This window comes from Falco punctatus, assembly GCF_963210335.1.
Source record: "Falco punctatus genome assembly, chromosome: 1".
Taxonomy (NCBI): domain Eukaryota; kingdom Metazoa; phylum Chordata; class Aves; order Falconiformes; family Falconidae; genus Falco; species Falco punctatus.
The window spans coordinates 56,907,013-56,919,794 of record NC_137580.1 but is presented as its reverse complement, the minus strand read 5'-3'; the positions used below and the strand labels follow the sequence as shown (position 1 = coordinate 56,919,794).

Sequence of the window (12,782 nt, the reverse complement as noted above, 5' to 3'; positions counted from 1 at the left end):
CATGGACATGTAGGCTGCCTAGTGTGCTTTCTGGGAATGCCTGAAAGCACATTAAGATACCAGGCTTATTTATACAAAGGAGGTACCTTATACTCCACAGAATTGATATCTTTGGGGAATGTCTTCAGCCATGGTTGTAGGTTCATTGTCTAGATGGAGACCAAAACCTAGTCCTGCACATGTCAAACATTTGTTTCAAAAGACACAGTCAACAAATGGAAACCAGGGAATGGGGGAGGAAGGAAACCAAAGCTGAACTTGGGAACTATCTTGCAAGACAGTCAAAATTGGTAAAAGATGGGGTTATGAAAATCCTACCCTGAAAAAAAAAATATTTGAAAAAGATGGTATCTTTAAAAAGATGTTAGGTTGTGTGCTCTGAAAACAGTAAGTGGTCTCAGGAAGACTTAAAACACACTACAAACCATTAAACTAGGACAGTCTAGCAAATGCACTGTACATTCAAGATGAGACCACTTTATGTCATACTGCAAAGCATTTTTTCTTCACATTATTACACATACAGAAGTTGATCTTTCATACTTTTTCTTAAACTCTATTTGAGTAGTCAGGGAACAGGTAAAAGCATTCTCAGTTCCAATATTCTGGGAGTCTTCTGATTATTCTTATCTTTCTTATCTTTCAGCCAACAATAACGTACTTGTAAAGATAACCTGAGTGGTTGTGTACTCTTAAAGGAAGCTATACACTTTCTGAAAAGCATAACTACAATACAGACAAAAAAAAAATCACAATTGCAATTTGATCTCAAAATTTTTCTTGTAGAAGTTAAGAGCAATCTACACATAGAAGCAGAAATATTGAAGCTAAATTTTTCTGCACTGGAAAAATTGTACCAGCATTATATCACACATTGACTCATTGCATCCCGTGGGTTTATAGTAATTCCCTTCTTTCTAACTGGACAAATCAACAGAGGAGAGAAGGTATGTCAGTTAGTTGTTTTTTTCTTTTGAAATCAAACCCAAGAGAGCTTGTTTATTTACGAATAAGGCCAAATAGCCAAAAATAGGGCCTTCTTACCTTCTGACGTGGTTGATTGGGGACTGAAACTACAACAGTATTACAGATTGCCAGAGCAAGAAAGAAGTCAGTGATGTACATTGTCTCCAAAGATAACTTGCTGCTTGCTTCTTTTGATCGTTGATAGGAATCAGAAGAAATTTGACTGAACTTCTCTAGCAGTTGGGTGTCTGGTACAACATCTGTTTCCTATTGATGAAGTGAACAAAACTGTCCATTAGGATATAAACTTAATCTCATCTCTGGAAGTTAAATCAGTTACAGATGAAGCGTAGAACCTCATTCAACTTCCCTCCTGTCAGATGCTGTCTGTCAGTTGGTTGTACTAGGAAATAAGAGGAACACTCTGGTGTCTTCACTGCCTTGTGCTAGTCCATTGGAAATGTCAAACTTCATGCCCAGACAGGTCAACAGCAAAGTCTTAGTTCATAGACACTTCAACAGAGGTTATGCTGTTATGAGGAATGCTATTTAGACACTTCTCTGTCCAGAAGCAGAGTTTTTACCTCTCGTAGCCTCCAGTAAATATCGGTCACATAGATACTTCCTATTAAAAACTAAAGAAAATGCTAGAAACCTCTTAAATCAAAAGAACAAACTGTTATTGAGATGAAGCTGGTCATTTTAGCTGGAGTGATCATGGACTCACAGTAGCAAGAACAAAAGCATACACCTTCACAACCCAATGAACGTCTGACAATGTCAGCTGCAAATAGGACGTAGCCAAGAAACCTGTGAGGCACTGGTTTTGATGGAAGAGAGGAAGGATTATTTAAACGACAAGCACTCTGATCAAACAGGAGTAAAAAGATATTCCTTCATTAACTATGTCAGAAATTTAGCACCAAAACTAACAGCTTTTACTTACAATGGGGCTGCTGAAAGCAAGAGGTCCTGAGTGGGGAAAATTGCCTGCTCCGTCTTCCCCTCCTAATGCAGGGTAACTACAAGACAACTGATTCAAAGACTTTCTGTTCAAAGGTTCATTCACGTCTCTGCAGTTGTGCCCCTGCCATTTTGACATATGGGTCAAAGAGCCACAATGACGATCAGCTGAATCCTCATCTTCTGAATCCATCTCTTGATACGATTCCAACCTCTTTGCTATGGAAAAGGAAACAAAATTAAGTGTTCCACGAACAAAAAGAAACTTGTCTAGAATACTGCCTGGAGGCTCAAGAAACAAAATTTTTAAGTAAGGAACTCAGTATATAGTTAAGATTAATCCACCATTTGTAAAAAATGAAACGTGTAACAAGCCATCACACTGCCTTCTTGTTTGGGACACCGGACTTCAAGAGCAACACTCCACTAGAGTGAATCCAGAAGAGGGAGCAAGAATTATCAGTATACTAGACAACATGAGCTGCATGGAAACAGTAAAATAAGCTGGAATTACACAGCTTCCAGAAGGCCACATTGATAGAAGTCAAATAACATTCTTCAAGTACATGAAGGGCAATTGTATAGAGAAAGGAAAATAGCCTGTTTTCTATGTGCACTGTGGATATCAGAAATCACAATGGCCCAAGACAAACTCAGGCTAGGTATCAGCAAGATTTCTGCCAGAGCAGACATGACGTACTAAAACAATGTCTGAGAAAGCAGTGAATTGGCCATCACTGGAGGTCTTGAAGAAACAAAAAAACCCATTCATAAAGAACGAGAGCAACAACTCTGCCTTAGGCCAGAGAAATGGGACCAGATTATCTCCTGATATGTTTTCTAGCCTAATTATTTTATGATGGATCAAGGACTGTATGCCAGCGGTTTGACAAGCACAGCTTCTAGCAGGAACTCACTGAGACTGTGTTTATAATTTCTGTATTGGAAACCCCATTACACACACATATACACTTCCTGAGTATTTAACTGAAAATCAGGTTTTAACAATAAAACTTACATGTCTAACACCTTTGCACCAAAGACATAAATGCAGTTTTCTGCCCCAAATCCAACTAGGAAGATCAGTAGTGTAGCAAAGGAAAACACGCCTATGCTATCATGTGCCTGTTAAGAACAAATCCCAGCGTTTGCACTGCAGTTCTGGAACAGCGTTGAATCACATGCAGGAAGTTGCAATCTCAATTCAGGCAACACCAGGTCACTGTACACTATTCGGCTTTCATGTTTTTACCTGTCACTGTGAAAATAGCATGCAATGAGCATATATTAGCCGTTCAACATCTGCATCCACAGATGGCATGGGAAAACCGTTCCAAGAGCTGTGCATTGCCTATTTATTTCATTAAAATGTGAATAAAAACGATGGCATCCTAGGGAAAAAACCAGTATTAACATATAGACATCTGCAACTCCACTAATTCCCTATTTTTTCTTCATTAAAGTGGCAACTACTGTACAGGAAAACTGAAAAGTGGGGTATTATTCTGTTTTATGTGAGCAGGAAACCTAACATCAGTTCAGAGTCCCCAGCTCTGGCGCTCAAAGGGAGATGGAAATGGGTTTATTATGTGAGCCCTTTTCCTCCTAGCCCAAGTGCAGGAGCATAGCTATGTTCAGGAAATGAGCTACGAGATTTGCTAGCCTAAGTTCTCCTTATTTCCTGTTGTCTTCTCTTTCTGGAATGTAAATGAAAGCCCCCTGTCCCTCATCCTGCCATTCTGATGAGCCCAAGGAAAGCAGAGCTTACACGTCCCTTGGCAGGCCACCTCCCTGATGTCAACATGAATTTAGTTCTTTTAAAATATAAGATAGGTGGGGACATAACAAATGGTGGCTCTCCACAACTACCAAACAGAATATCCCACATATGATATTGATCCCTTTTACTAGTGTGGGAAAACCACCTTGAGGGAGGGAATTAGAGAAAAATTGGGTCCTAAGAGAAGCATAGTATTATAGAGAGGTTTTTTAGGGTAAAACACAGCTATCGCCTTCAGGATGGTTGGCATGCACAGAACATACGTTACCACAGCTCCCTAAGCAACACACCCTGCCAGCTCAGCACATGCTGATAAGAGTGATGATGACAGAGCAGAGTGGAGACCCTGCAGCCATGCTCTTGTCAGCTCCCTGAAGGAACAGGAACTTGATGGCACCACACAGCTGATAAGCTGCATACCAGTTGTCACGTGAAGAATCCATGAGATGTCCCTGGCTGAGTCAACCATTGTGGTGAAATGATTTCCCTCAGATTGAAATCATCTCATTGCAATACTAACACGCACACCTCCCTCCCAAAGTTACCTGCCTCCAAGATACCGCTACACCTCACTGGGCATGTGATACCAGTTAGTAACAACCATACGTATGACTAGAGTCACTCAAGCTCCACCTAAATGTGATGGAAATGGACTAGTCCTGGATGGAAATAAATCCAGGGCAGGGGGAATTGTTGTCTAAACTCCTGGATTACCCACTCTCATTCAGTGTTCACAAAGCTAGGTCAAGCTGGCTCACTCTAAAGTTGTCATGAATGATGGGACTTCTAATCAAGGGAGTCAGCCCTGGGGAGCGTGAGAACAGGCAGTGACAAGAACACCATTACCTAAGTTACGCAGAAAGAAGCCTTCAAGTGAGGAAAGTTCTGGCTACGAGAGGAAACAGGACGATGAAGTGTTGCAATCCACTGACATCAACAGAAAATTAGTTGATAATAGAACAAAGATAATAGCAGTAGTGGGACATCACGACCTCCAACTCAAATGTCCCCCCCCAAAAGAGGGCAAAACCCCGCTTGAGGAGCATGCGCAGTTAGCAGAGAACTTCAGCAGCGCTGTCTGAGGATGCGTACTAATTTGCATTAGAAGTGAGAAATTTGTAACCCGTCCTGTGTAAGATGAACGAATATGCAATATACTATAAGTATATAAGAAGTGGACAGATGAGGGGAGAAGAGAGAGGAAGATCCCATCGTAACTTCTGGGATCAGTCGACAGGCTGAATCTGCCTTGTCCCCCCACAGGGATGCCTATTGGCTAAGAACTTTGACTCATGCATGCTACATAATTAGTGACAGCCAGAATGAGGTAGTTAAGGTTCTGGTTGTAACCAGTTTGGTAGTGTATCATTTCAAGCTTGTTTCTGCAGACAGCCCCTATCACCAGCAATCGCCAACCTTAACTTGTCATAATTTTATAATAGTGTTATGCTGTAAACTGTTAGTGTTAGTCCTTTGTGGGTGCTAGCAGTTGCCGGCAGTGGGTATCACATTCAAACAAAGTGGGGAGACCCACTGAGGGGTCCCCCTGATGCTGTTGGTGTGTTTCGCTGAACAAGGCAGTCGAATCGCCCTCCGATCCAGTGGGACCGTTCAGTGAAGGGTCCCTGTAATGGGACGCTGACAGGCTGGTCAGGCACAAGGGTCTCTGCTTTCCTGGGGTGCTAATAGACAGAACAAACACCTGGGGTTGAGAGGATTTCCACCCCTCCACCCCTCCTTTTCATATCGTAACTAGAAAGCAGCAACAGTGACTTAGTACATGGTTATAGAGGCAGGTTTGGACAACACATGCCCATTCCACCATGCTCCCAGACTGCTGAGAAGCCTGCATTCTGACAATTTCATGTCAAGTGAAAGGAGGAGTGAAGATTTTCTTGACTCCTAGTGTTTAATCTGCCTCTCAGTGCCCCAGAAAAGCCAAGACCTTTGTGCCTGATCAGTTTGTCAGTGTCCCGTTACAGGGACACTTCACTGAACAGTCCTGCTGGATCGGAGGGTGATTCGACTGTGTTTTTCAGGGAAAACATGCCGACAGCATAAACAAGACCTCTCAGTGGCTCTTCCCAATTTATTCAAACGTGTTACCCACTGCCAGCAACTGCTATGTGGCACCTCTTATAGCACCACACTGCTCTGCTCCCACGTTCCAAGAGGCACACATTACTTTAGACAGACCACTGCATGGGAGCACTTATATGCAGGATTATACTGAATCACAGTCATCGCTGTTGTGTCTTCACTCATGTGCATCCCTTTACTCTGGACAATACAGACATAAATACAGAAATGTATGTACAGAGTAAGCAGCCTATATACAAAAGACTGTAGTGTTTTGCACTGCAGCTCTTACTATATGCAGCAGGAGGCCTTGCAAAGAGCAGCTCTATGCAACTGAATAAACGTAAAACAGGACTAAAGCACAAGATCTCCAAATTTTTCAAACCCATTTTCAGGGCTCCCATATTCTAGATTTGTTAGGAAGAAGCACATGCTTACCCTCTAGGTAAGACAGGGCACGGCAGGAAATAATTATGAACATAATTAACACACTAGTATTTCTGGAAGATAACTCTAAGCGAACTAGTAGCAGAAGTACATTGTAGACATACTTTCTCTGGCACAGTGACACCCGTATCAGCCACAGCTACATCATTTGCACTGCTCTTCAGTTTAGATCTTCTGAAATACTCTTCCTTCCTTTAGGAAATGCTCTGAAAATATATTCTACTTTTTAAGTTGTTCATTCACCAAATTCAAAACTTAAAAAATATTTCCTCACTCTTTGCTGTTATCATCCTTCCTGGTATAATTATGCAAAGCTGAAGAATCACCTGGACACCTTACAATGAGATTTTCAAAATATGTGTAGAGGTTACCGTAAAAATGGTTTGCAACCATCTGCTCCTCTGACACAAGGGCTGAACCGATTCATTGCTGTGGCCAGCAGGGTGTGCCTTTTGCTCACAATCGTCAGCAGTTCTATCTGGCAGTGAAACCACCAAAACTAGACAGGTTTAATATGCTGCTGTACTTCCTGGGTCCACCTGTCAGCACCTCACAGCTGATCTCATATGGAATGTTTGCATTGCTCACCAGCAAAATAGCACATGTCTGCGGCCACTAGTACTTACATACGGTAATGGTAAACAAAACTTTGTGGTTTTACCTAATTAATAAATAGCTAATCAAATCAAAGACTTCACGTCACTGCCCAATTTTCTCTTGTGTCTGGAGTTGTGTCTTCTCCCGGCTCCCAGAAGGCTTCAAACAGGCTCTCGTGAAATGTATATAGAAAGATGCCACACTATTAGACACTGAGGCAGCAACTATGCTGCTCCTTGACTTTTTGGCTATCAGTAAAGAGGTGTATAAGATCTAAGTAAGAATGCAACAGTCATTATTTCTGATGGATGTACTTATCTTTTCAGCCTTAACACACATGTACACACATCTGCTTGACTTGTACCTTAACATTACTGTTAGAGCTCTGACTTTAACAAGTCTGGCCTACAAGAAAGCTGGAGAGAGTCTTTTTACAAGGGCATGCAGTGATAGGACAAGGGGTAATGGCTTTAAACTAAGAAAGTGTAGATTTAGATATTAAACTCTCTACTGTGAGGGTGGTGAGACACTGAAACAGGTTGCTCACAGAAGCTGTGGATGCCCCATCCCTGGAAGTGTTCAAGGCCAGACTGGATGGGGCTTCGAGCAGCCTGGTCTAGTGGAAAGTGTCCCTGCCCATGGTACGGGGGTTGTTACTAGATGATCTTTAAGGTCTCTACCAACCCAAACCATTCTATGATTCTATGACTTCAGCATAGAATACTTATTTTGGACTACTGTACCCTCAAGGGCAACAGTGTGTTGAACTGGAACCTTAAGGTATACTGCATAAAGGTGGCACACTGCTATGGCAGTCAACAGGATGTTTGAAGCTGAAAATGCTAGCACTCTAGCTGAATAAAAATAAAATAAATTTTTAAAAAAGAGACGGGGAGGGGGAAGACTAGTTGGAGCAATTTTCTGGTGTTCTGGGTTCTGAATATTCCAAGGACAGAAGCAAAACACAGTAGACATGACTTCTTCCAGAGCAAGTAAAGTATTTTTTTTGTGGTATCAAATATGTTGGAACTTAACCAGCTGCAAAGCAGCACCTTACATACAGCCTTGAAGTCTAAGACACTATAAATGGATTCAAGTAACGTGGAAAAATGCATGGCTATTAGCAGCAACAGTCTGAATTAACACCTTCCTTGAGTGTGTATTGCTACACAAATCTCATGAAGTCCACTGGACCCCAATCAAAACTTTCAGCTTCTCTGAGAAGAGAAAAATGACCCATTATGAACACAGATTTAGTGTCTTACCATTTTCCTCATGGCAATACTCCTGTCCTGCAATGCTGCATCTCCGAAAAACCATCTTATTTTCAGTGAGGGTTCCAGTCTTGTCAGAGAAGATATACTGAATCTGGCCAAGGTCTTCAGCAATATTCAATGCTCGACATTGAATTGTTGAGTCTGTTTTCTCATGGTAAAAATCAATGTCATTCTGTATTAAGTAGATTTGTCCCAATTTGACAATTTCAATAGAAACATAGAGTGAAATTGGGATCAAGACCTACCAAAATAAAACACGTAGATTAAATAAAACCAAACTCTTTGGCCAGTTACAAACATGAAGCAGCTCTACTGAAGCCAAAGAGTTACTTCAAGGATATAAATGAGATCAGAATATGACCCATGTTCAAAGCACACCAAAGTTACCTGTAATAAAATGATCATAGTCCAGAACATATTGAACCCTGCTAATGTTGGAGGGATCGATTTTCCATCTGACTCAGGGATGTTGAAAAAAGGTATTTCCGAATATCTACTTAACCAAATTCCATGTCCTTGAAAACAAGAACCAGATAAAGTGAGTCAGTTGTATGTAAACTGTATCACAGTTCAGGGTCATGGCATTAGCTGTTAAGACTGCAGTTCTTGCTAAGTTTTTAAACTACCTTTTTACCTCTTTGAGTTCCTCCTCACCAGGAACCCCATTAAAATTAATCAAAGATCAATGCACACATGAATAAATACTTTATGTGCCATTTCTATCAACAGCACATCTGCACAGCATATCTCAGAACTAAAGGAATACTGAGATAAACACTCCCCTTCCCTTCGCTCCCCCCCCAACCTCTGGCAATTAATTATCCTTTGTAAATGCATTGTCCAGGTTTTAGTTAATCTGTCAACGTATCATCAAGTGTAGCCTGAAGAAGTTTATTTTTAAAGTGTTTTAAACACCTTTTTGATTTGCCATAAGTTAGTTCAGTCTGTTTAGATTTACTTAAGCTCACTATTTAATCAATCCCTAAAATACCAAGTCCTTACAGCTCTAGTCACATTAGACCTCTCCCCACAATGCCATACATGCATCTCATGTTATCTGAAAAATCATAAGAGAAAACAGTTCTGAAGAGCAATTAGGAAAAGAGAAACCAATTAGAGAAACCAGTTCCAGACCTAAGAACTTGCATCAGGAACACACTTCTTGACCACGCTCCAGATTAAACATGACAACATGATCTAAAACCTAGCAGCATCCTCAATCAACTGCTAGGTAATTATGCATGGATAAAGGCAGTTTCTGAGATGGGCTGTTAGAACGAATCAGCCCCAAAATAAAACACTAAGCATTGTAAGCTGAGAAAGGAAAACAGCAGGAGTTTGCTGATACTCACTTACCTATTGCACCAGTTAAACACATCAAAATTAGAAGCAGAACACACCACAGAATATCAGTGTTCACTTTTCTTTCCAATTTACTGCGCTTGTAATGAGGGCCACTATTATTCAGCATGGCTTTGGTTTCATGACCTGTAACCACAACACAGGTTGAAATTCTCCAATAGCAGGTATCAGAATCACAAATATTTTGTATTTCTAAAGCTCTGAGAAACAGGATATTTTCGTTAGCTAATATTTGAACAGAGATTATAAATATGAGCAAACTAACTGCTCCTACAATGTAGGAAATCTGTCCTAAACAAAACTGAGTAAGCTAAACCAAAGTCTGCGATGTATACAACAACTTTTACACTGTCAACAATATTCCTGTTAAAGAAACAATCTCATTCTTAATATTTTCTATATTATTTCTATTACTTTCTACAAAATCCTGCACGTGCATTACAACTATCTGGCTGTATACATCATATTGATTAGTTTAAAAACCTTCACCTTTTGATACACAACACTGAGCAACAGCACTAGTTTCAGTTTTGGACCAGAAAAAAAATCCTAATCAAGCTATGCAGCTCCACATGCATTTCAAAACCTGGGTTTACCCATTTCAAAACCTGGGTTTACCATTGCAACCAACAGTTGAGAGCAAGGACCTGTTCACACTGAATGGAGCTGGCCTCCCACGAATCTCAGATGTATCAGTTCTTTACACTGTTAAAACCGAAACAAACCTAATCCAGGCATGCATTCTTAACATTTCTAGGTACCGCTGCCTTCTGCTGGATTCAAGCTTTTATACTTCTAATTCCTCTTTGTACGATACTGTTTCTTAGTGCATATAACTCTACCCTGTTTGCAAGGCAATCTGTGAAAGCCAAGGTGGTTCACTAACCTGCATATACTACTATGCCTACAACAGCTTCTGTGTTTCTTATTGTGCATCCTCGGAGCAGTAAGTTTTCCTTGCTGAGGCCCACTCGATCCTTGTTTGAATGCTCACTGAAAATAAACCACATTACTTCAGCTGTAGGACCCCAGCAATTACTAGTCAGACTTTGCAAAACTATTAGGGAGAAAATTCCCCAAAGAAGCTGCTAGTCATTGACTGCCGTTCTGACTGGAAATGTGGGACTTTTCAAAGGAACGGGGGAACATGCATGCATACAGATCACCTTTGAAAATCCAGGCATGTAGGCACTGTATTAAAATTTTCTTGTGTTTACAAGCCCAGCATTTGCCACCTTGAATATGAGAAGTAGGCAACACTATTGAAAAGAGTTCAAGACAAACAATTGAAATCTGAAAGCCTATGACTTCTACTTGGATTGCCAACATCAGAAAAAAATCTGAGCAAAATATAAAATCCCATGTTAAATACACTGTGAGCATCGTTACTCCTGTGGCATACTTTCAGTGTAGGTAGGCCCACTGTCTGTCAAGGTGTTTCCTCAGAAGCTAAGATTTATAAGACATATATTTATTTTTCTTGTCATATTTCTAATGTGTCAGTTCCCATAGGGAAGAATATAGACATCGTAACTCTCAAAACCTGAAAATCAGTCACTCCGTGAAATAGTATTTTATCTTCCTACTGTCTATAGAAAATCATAGACCCACAAGAAGAAAAGACATAGATAGGCACGTTTGTCAAAAGGAGTTTGATCAAGTCACTGATGGTTACACAAAACAAATTCCAATTCTGAGCAAAGCAGCTTCTCCAATCAGGCCATGGTCCAGACCAAATACTGTAGATACCACATGATATCAAAAGCAGATTTGAAACAGCTATTTCAAATACTGACTATACAATTGCAAAGCAGCCTGAACTGGTACTGAAAATACTCAATAGAAAATAAGAAGTACTAGTGAGCTTTCCCAGTTCACAATCTGCTGCTCAGAAAACCCTTTTCGAGCTCTGTTGGGCCGCACTCAGGAATGTAGTGATACAAACTGACTTCTATACACATTGTCATTATTTTTTAAAGCAAACATGACAAGCTTTCTGAAAATTAGTAAGAGCACCAAAGCAAATGACAATAAAGAGCCACCAAGCCTACTTACACAAAGCCTCGGAAATGGCTGAGGTCATTGTTAGGACTTTCACACTCTATTCTACTGGAAAATTTTTCTGGATCAATTTCAGAGACCTAAAGCCGTAGGAAAAAAAAAACAAACCCAGAGATTTCAGACAAAATGTAGATGGAACTTAAGAACACCATAAACTTCAGATATGACTATCTAACAGTTTAGCTTTGAAACTGTAAGTTGCTGGTGTTGTGGATAAGCTGCTACCCAGCATAAATCAGACTTAAAGAGCATGGAAGGACTTCCCAGTAAATATCAAAGCTTAGCAAGTATCAGTTGAATTGCTGATACTTTGAGACCACCAGAGAGGAGAAAATGGGTGGAAGAGTGAGGAAGAGGAAAAAAAAAAAGCAATAAGAACATCTGAAAAGCTGAAGTTTTCCATAGTTTTTTTTTCACGATAAGGGGAAAAAAAAAAAAGGCACTACCTTATACCACAACCAGGATGCTACCTGCATTAACATAAAGCAAGCGGGTAGAACTTTTTAATGATATTTGAGCCTTACCAGCACCAAAGAAAGGGCTGTTGTGAAAGACCAGTTCATGTTGCAAATAAAGAGCAGCTGAGCTCTTCAGTGAGGAGAAAAGCCAAGTTAAACAATTATCCTTTATTAATAAAAAATGACCTGACAAGCAGTAAAAGAAAACCCAAAAGGTCTTATCTTTGGAATTACCTGAAATTGCACTTGCAATTCAGTTTCAATTAATGGTGTATGAATATGTCTCTAGTCTCTAATATAACAAAGGCTAGCCTCTGGTGTAACACAGCCATTTCCAGGCTAAGTACCTTCCACTAACTCATTGGAAAGTAATTTGTTCTGCTCTTTAGAATAAAAATAATAAGAATTTTTTTTTTTTTTAAGAAGACCAATTTAAAGTGTCAAACTCCACGGATAAATCTACAATTCACAGGTGTCATTAAATACATCATCTACATAATTACAGGTCTCTGAGAAGGCTGCACTCCCCACAACTTCACACTGGCAGAACAGCAACTGTGAGGTTAAACCACGAGTTTGAAACTCAGAAAACATAATATTTGTTGGCTTGATTAAAAAAAAAATTTGCTGGTTTTGCTGTATTGATTTGTTGCACTGTATTTACCTGAAGTCAATATGAACCGTCTTAAACAGATACTTCCAGTCTCTGTTAATTCTGTAAAATGTTAGACAGTATAACTGATTCATGCTTTTCAAGCACTTCACACTATACAGTGATTATGCAAAAAAGAG

The 12,782-nt window shown here is 40.1% G+C and overlaps 1 protein-coding gene across 6 annotated transcripts in view; it reads right to left on the bottom strand.

The window, feature by feature from the left end:
• The window catches only part of ATP10D (ATPase phospholipid transporting 10D (putative)), a 63,552-nt gene that overhangs the window by 18,475 nt on the left and 32,295 nt on the right, over window positions 1-12,782 (bottom strand). For 5 of the 6 annotated variants that reach the window (XM_080403853.1, XM_080403850.1, XM_080403851.1 and 2 more), the window contains 7 exons: window positions 11,527-11,612; window positions 10,358-10,464; window positions 9,466-9,597; window positions 8,497-8,624; window positions 8,098-8,350; window positions 1,913-2,148; window positions 1,045-1,233 (listed from right to left, as the gene is read on the bottom strand). In XM_080403853.1, the coding sequence (XP_080259979.1) occupies window positions 1,045-1,233; window positions 1,913-2,148; window positions 8,098-8,350; window positions 8,497-8,624; window positions 9,466-9,597; window positions 10,358-10,464; window positions 11,527-11,612 (1,131 nt within the window). The remainder of the gene's footprint in view (window positions 1-1,044; window positions 1,234-1,912; window positions 2,149-8,097; window positions 8,351-8,496; window positions 8,625-9,465; window positions 9,598-10,357; window positions 10,465-11,526; window positions 11,613-12,782) is intronic. The other variant, XM_080403855.1, reaches the window with a different exon arrangement.